The sequence below is a fragment of the Adiantum capillus-veneris genome, chromosome 8 (genome assembly GCF_014529385.1).
Source record: "Adiantum capillus-veneris isolate H3 chromosome 8, ASM1452938v2, whole genome shotgun sequence".
In the NCBI taxonomy this organism is placed as follows: domain Eukaryota; kingdom Viridiplantae; phylum Streptophyta; class Polypodiopsida; order Polypodiales; family Pteridaceae; genus Adiantum; species Adiantum capillus-veneris.
In genome coordinates, this window is record NC_140938.1 from 66,579,594 (window position 1) to 66,586,553 (window position 6,960).

At 41.8% G+C, this 6,960-nt stretch overlaps 1 protein-coding gene across 2 annotated transcripts; it reads right to left on the reverse strand.

The window, feature by feature from the left end:
• Positions 1-271: 271 nt before the first annotated feature.
• LOC147452281 (uncharacterized) lies at positions 272-3,783 on the reverse strand. 2 transcript variants are annotated; one of them, XM_086518036.1, is made up of 7 exons: positions 3,229-3,782; positions 2,209-2,325; positions 2,003-2,098; positions 1,248-1,340; positions 825-860; positions 611-733; positions 272-537 (listed from the first exon to the last, which is right to left on the reverse strand). In XM_086518036.1, exons 1-7 carry the CDS (start codon positions 3,484-3,486, stop codon positions 511-513), a joined length of 750 nt encoding a protein of 249 aa, XP_086374162.1. In that variant the 5' UTR covers positions 3,487-3,782; the 3' UTR covers positions 272-510. The 2 variants fall into 2 exon arrangements, with proteins under 2 accessions (XP_086374162.1, XP_086374163.1); XM_086518037.1 differs by lacking the exon at positions 2,209-2,325 and having other exon boundaries at positions 3,229-3,783.
• Positions 3,784-6,960: the final 3,177 nt, after the last annotated feature.

A 6,960-nucleotide genomic window follows, 5' to 3' on the forward strand; every position in this document is an offset into this window, starting at 1 on the left:
CCACCTAATTGATGCACCACGTGTTGCAACGACAGAGAGAACTCGTAGCAACCAGCTAGGAACCTCCTCCTCAGGTGACCCACCCGAGGAGGAGGATACACTCGAGTGTCCAAGGGCAAGAGCCCTAGCAAGGTGAGCACAAGGTGTCCCTCTAGAGTGTGACACAGCGGGAGAATTGAACCCACAATCCATAGGTTGAGAGGCCAAAGCCTTACCCGTTAGACCAACTCTTTGGGGATGACACCAACCTTAATGATGTGCAAAATAGTAATGAAACAGTAATCTAGTGATGGCACTCACAATTACTATGTACATTAGATAATACATCAACCGAGATCAAGTCAATAAAACCCATTGCGAATTGCAACAGGTGAAAAGCTAGCATTGATTTGTAAGACAGCTCTTCCATACATGTATTTCAGGGTGCCAAAGCCTCGAGGTTGAGTAGAATTCCTTGTGTGCAGACACCGAAACCACTTGTAAGTTTCTGTGCGGCAATGCCGCTACAAACTAGTGGCTTCTTTGCTCATTAACCACCTTGCAAAACCCACACATGAATCAGCATTGAGCTTACAATCCCAATAGCCCTTTTGAAAACAACAAATCTCACCTTCAATGTCAGCAGAACAAGCTGGCTAATTGGCACCAGCTGCGGGACAATTTCGACTTTCCTTGCCACGATTCCACCAGATGCGCCCCTGGTTGCAAGGCCTCTGTCGAAATTGATCAGACTCTGACAAATATATTGTGAAACACTTCCAATCAGCCAAAAAATACTTAATCACGCTTATGGAACTGTGGGAAATGTGGATGGCATTACTCACCTGCTCATCTCCAGACTTTTGTCCTTCAATTACATGCTGCCAAAAATCACAGGTCAGCCAATTAAGTCTCGAGTGAATTTATGCACCACATTAAAAACAGAAAAGATAAAAGCCTTCAGTAATTATGTAGTTACAGTCAATATGATACAGATTCAACCACAGGTGAGAATACACTCTTCCTCTTATCATTTGTGAGATTAATCAAGCATGATTATGTTCTTGAATCCCATGAGCCACTAATCATCTTGGTTAATCAAGCTTTCATTAGTAAGAAAGTAGATTTACTTTGTGTGTGTGTGTGTGTGTGTGTGTGTGTGTGTAGCTTGCATTAATTAGGTTTGCATTAATCTCCTTCTACGTAATCAAAAGAGGTACCTGAATACCTTATCAACAGACCTCACTCATGTCGCAAAACTGACCCACCTTTATTGTCCTGTATAGATGCATGTCAGTAGACACGGACAAGCTTGATGCATCATCAGCTTCCTCGTTTAATATCCGTAAAGTGGTATACACCTGCAGATGGCTTTCTTAGAATATAGACAGGTTACAGACCTGACCATAAGGTGCAATGCCTAAATGGAAGATCAAATTGAATAAAACTTCTCAAGCATGAGGATAGCCCCTGAAATTTGTAGAACACCCCTTAAAGTTAAAAATTTCTGAAAATACCCTCATATTTGGAGAATTTTGCCAAAAATTCCCAAATGCCCTTAAATTTAATCATAATATCCCAAGATACCCCTTGTCGATCTCACAAACATCTCTTGAGACATTACGTTTTACAAGTTTTTCATAGAAAGATTGTTTCTCCCTTGATTGAAGATAATAAGATCATGATTTTTATGGTACATTGAGCTTACAAGATGAAACTGTTCATTACTCGTGTAGACACAATTGCCACTGTTTGTGAGCTCATTGGTGAAAATTTCTTATCTAAGGCACCTAAAGATAGATCTCCATCATAAAAAAGAATAGACAATGTGCGATTTCGTGTAATCCGTTCAAAATTGGTATGAGAGTATCTTAAAAAGATTAAACACTTTTTTGGGAATTTCTACAAAATATAGGGGTATTTTGGCAATTTCTCCTGTATCAAACAATATTGACCATAATGTGTTGTATGCTTGACTAATAATGAGTTGTATGCCAGGAGATACAACTAACAAGAAGCATACCGTGTCCACCCATTTTGAACGATAGTGCTCTTCGATTGAAGTTAGCCTGTTTCCCACCATGCCAACCTCAAATTCTTGCATAGCCGCTGATCCAAACTTGTCATATCACACACTTCAATCAAGACAGATTAAAATCCGCTCTTCAAGAGCATGTGATGCCGTCACAAAGATCTACAGGCTAGTTTTACAACCCAAAAAAGCCTTACCACAAGTTGCAAAGAAACTTGCTCGCGAGTATAACCGCAAGAAAAAGCTTCAATTGCTGCAGATACAAAACCGTGCAGAGCTAATCCTGCTGGCCTTCCTAGGTTTTGAACGCACACCTGCACTTCCAAATGACAAGGTCTTCTTAACACACACCTATAAAATTGGTCACTTTCAGGCTTCCGTTCCCCATTCCCGTTCCAACTTCCTGTTCCAAATCCCCAATTCCATGTCTAAGACATGAATATCCATAACAGGGTATGGCCATTCATGCCCATTTCCATTCCCCGTTCCCCGTTCTGATTTTCTGTTCCTGGTGACTATGATGAGCATATTCCCTTTGGGCATGGACCTTGACAAGGGAAAAGCTTGTCCAGTTTTTACAGCAGCATACCATTGCATAAACAAGATACAAGATACCTAGAACAATCTTCTATAAGATCATCAGCCATGCTGACACACTAACAAAAGCATCAACTACGATGGGAATGAGCTCTTCAATCATAAAAGAGCCTTGTCATGCGATTATCACGACATGGTTAACAGAATCTGTGGGCCAGAAGACAATAGGAAGAGCTTTGGGGAACTAGGAACTTGACATTCACACAATGTCTCTCTCTTCTTCTTCTGCTGCCGATTCTTCTTCTCTCTTTGATAGATCTTGGGATTGTTCCTACATCATGAAAACCGCTCTTCTCATGGGTGAAACTAGAATGACCTTTCCTTCATCCAAGTGTGGTGGATTGGTTATCCCAGTTCCCTCTTGGATAACAGGTCTCAAGTTCAAGACTCGTTGGATAGATCTTTGAGGTTTCTTGGATTGTTCCTACGACGTTGAAACCTCTCTTCTCTTTTTCTTCTTCTCTCCCTCTTAGTAGTATGGAAAAAACCACATGTGGGGGCTTACATTAACCCCTACTTGCAGTCCAGAAAGCTTTGCCCATACACTTCTCAAATTGAAAGCACATATACACACAATCATTACCCTTTGCAAGCAGAGAAGCAGAGAGGAGAGACCTTACTTCAAAGAAGCAGAACTCAATTCGGTGGCATATGTGCGTGAGAGATGATGTAGCTTCACCATAGCTTCCAGCAGCACATGTAATGCCTCGACTGCTGCTGCTGCCTCCACTGCTGCTGCTGCTCCGAACCCTCTCTGTGTAACTAAGGGATGAAGGGATACGCGAGAAGCTGCTGAAAGAACGTGTCTGAAGGTTTGTTCCATCACGCAGAAGCTTAAGGGCCATAGCCGGTCCAAGAGTATGGCCTAGACTTGCCATGGGTAGCTGGAAATTGTAGTTAAACCAGTGGAGAGAAAGAGGAGTCTCTAGAGGAGACTTAGCTCTTCCGCCCTCTGTCGATCTCACACTTCTCCCCGAAGCTCATCAGCCTGCTCAATCTGCTCATCCGCCTTCGGTATGTCCAAGAGCTGTTTTACAGTGTTCCAACCTTCAACGTCCTCTTAACTGAAATCCAATTAGAAGATTCGCCCCACGGCGAGTGGGTTTAGTGAAGGTCGCACTAGTTTCATGATGGGAGTCATCGCAAACATAGCACAAACTAGTATGGCCGATTGCGTGATTGCCTACGACGGCCTCTCTCTCTTTCTCTCTTTCCCTCTTTATCGCGTGCACAAGAGCTTCTTTCAGTTTTGAAGTTTTTTAGCTTTCATGTCGCAGATTTCGACACGTGTAAAGGGTTCCCCTTTCCGCCATATTATGTTAGTTTAGATTCTTGCTTGGCTTTTCAATTCTGATTGGCTAAGCTTTTCCTATGACTAGGAAGGAACCCGTTCAGCTAGAAAATAGCTTATCCCCTCCATTTCTCCCAATACCCAGTCCTAGAATTCTCTTTTGATTTTCAAGGCTGAGCTTTCCGGCCTTTCTCATTTTAGGCAAGGCGCTCCCCCCACTTACCCTACTCTTCCCGGCTGCGACTCTGCTCTAGCTACTTTAAAAGTACGAGCTCACGCAACCCGCCTCTAGCGGGTCTCGCTCGCTCTTACCAATCGACTCAAGTACATCAACTTCTCAACTACCTGACTGACCACTCTCGCTCTCACTTTTTCTCACGACTCCTGTATCTTGCTTTGAGCCACATGGAGATCAGCATAAAAATGGATCTCCATTATAGGATCAATAGATTATTCACCAAAATAGAGGCAGTATAGATTTTTGAGCCGGTTAGAAAATTGTAATGGCCCATTGAGAGCAGCGACAGAAGGAAAACTTTCACTTTGGAATGGGTAGAAAGTATTACTAATATGTGTATTTGTGTATGTTCGATTTTTTTTTTTTGAAATGCTGCTCAGCTTAATATATATGCAAATGTGCTCTTAAATATTGTCTTTAAGCCATAAAAAAATGTTTCTACTTTTTCAGCAATATGGTCGCCTGCTCCAGTGTTCTCTCTCTCTCTCTCTCTCTCTCTCTCTCTCTCTCTCTCTCTCTCTCTCTCTCTCTCTCTGCACATGTGCATGCCGCACATGGCCGTTTATGTCCAGCTACGCCAGGTAGTCGACTCCCCATCAAGCCAGCAACCCATCTCTCTCTCTCTCTCTCTCTCTCTCTCTCTCTCTCTCTCTCTCTCTCTCTCTCTCTCTCTCTCTCTCTCCGTGTCTCTCTCACACACGCACATACGACTCAGGAGTCAAGGAACTTTCTCTCTTTCTCTCCGGTTTGCCCCAAGTTTCAAAACCTATCGGCAACTGTCAACCTTTGAGTGTTTGCTACATGTGCACAACCTAGGAGTTCTCCCAACTTCCAAGGTAAGAGATTTTGAGTCAGACCCCAAAGAGAGACCAAGCCGTTGAGCATAGGCCTAAGGCTACGCACGATGGAGAGAGAACATGCTGAGTGTGCACTGAGCATACGCATGCATGGAGACAGCGGTGCCAACGTCAAGGAGTGTAAGTTATGATGGTTACTCACCTCCTGTAGTCCATTCTCTTGTCCACCAATTCTGTGCAAAATGCTTTAGCCTCCACATGGCATGCCTGAATTCGGGCCTCGCTCACTCTTACCAATGGGCCAATACTATACAACCTCTCAATCTTACTTATGATCACACCTAGAAACACTCACACTATATCTCTCTTATGTCTTTATTCCTCCTTTCCAATGTCTTTATGTATCTATGTTCACAATTGAGCATAGGGTTGTTAATATACCATGCCAAGTTGCACCCCTTGAAATAAACTTTTTACAAAAACTTTTAAAATCCATATATGAAAATTTTACACTTATTTGTAACTTTTACAAATAAATCCATATATGAAGTCCATATATGAAAATTTTACACTTATTTGTAACTTTTAAAATCCATATATGAAAATTTTACACTTAGTCGTATCACAATGAAAAGTTGGAATTTACATATTAATGCCAAGATTTCCACTAAATGGTAAGCCATATAGCTTCCTTGCTAGCATTTGACACGACAACATAGTGCACCTTTGTGGTAGATTAAGACATTCTTTGCATAATTTTCACCCATGTAGCCAACCACACATACGTCTTTGACTCCCCAATTCCCTTTCTATGAAGCAACATCCTCCGCTCATATGATAGACCGAGGCATGCATTCATGAAAATAATTCGCCACAAAATTGCACCACCAATGAATATAAAGACATAGCATGACATAGGCCTCCTATTGTCCATATTCCATGCATAATTGTACCACCGTAGTCAACTATAATGTGTCTTTGCCTCCAAAGCAAATGCACCACATATCTCTTTCTAATAGCTCCCGCTACAAATGCAATGTCTCTCTGAGTCCCAATCATCTTGCACATGCATAAGGAATCTTTGTCATCTCAACCCTTTCCCCATCACACTTGGGACTTGGTTAACTTTCACACATGGAGGCAATGGAATAGAAATTGGCCAATGGCTTCCCATTTGCAGGCATATTACCATGTTATGGTAGTGATGTGTGAACACACTAGGACCGCCTCGGCACTTTTTTCCCTCTTCAAGAGATTTCTTTCCTTTGCTTTGTATATAATCCCATCACTTTAGGACATGCTTTATCTTTGTATGGCACACTCAACGATATTATTTTCCGTGTTGTGTGCTTTTGAGCTTCTCCTTCAAGTTCTCCATCATTGAATGTATGCATGCAGCTCCATTTTCATCAATTGGTATCAAAGAGGATTTTGACATCTAGGGCAGCGTTTCCAACAACACTTTGGCTCAATTTCTATGATTGAGGTGATTTTTGGTGAGTGTTTGTAGAGCATCATAACCTTCGAGAAAGATCCTCGATCTTGGAATTCTGATTTAGGTTGTGTTGTGTGCTTTTGAGCTTCTCCTTCAACTTCTCCATCTTTGCATGCATGCATGCAACTGTATTTTCATCAATTGGTATCAAAGAGGGCTTTGAAATATAGAACAGCAGTGCTGGCAACACTCCACTCATGTTCTATGATTGAGGTGATTTTTGGTGAGCATTGGTAGAGTGTCATAACCTTTGAGAAATATCTTTGACCTTGGAAATAGGAATTATTTAGTCTATTGTGGGTTGTGCTATATAGCCCAAGTTGGTTCTGTGCAATTTTTCTTTGATACATGTAGTACTTGCATTAGATGTAGTCACCAACCATGATTGACAACCAAGATTTTTTTCGCATGTTGTCTGCTGATGACAAACTGGATAGGGATAACTACCCACTTTGGGCATACATGATGCAACATGTTCTTGTTGCAAATGGTGCTTGGAACATTGTGCAAGCTTATGATGTAATTATTGCT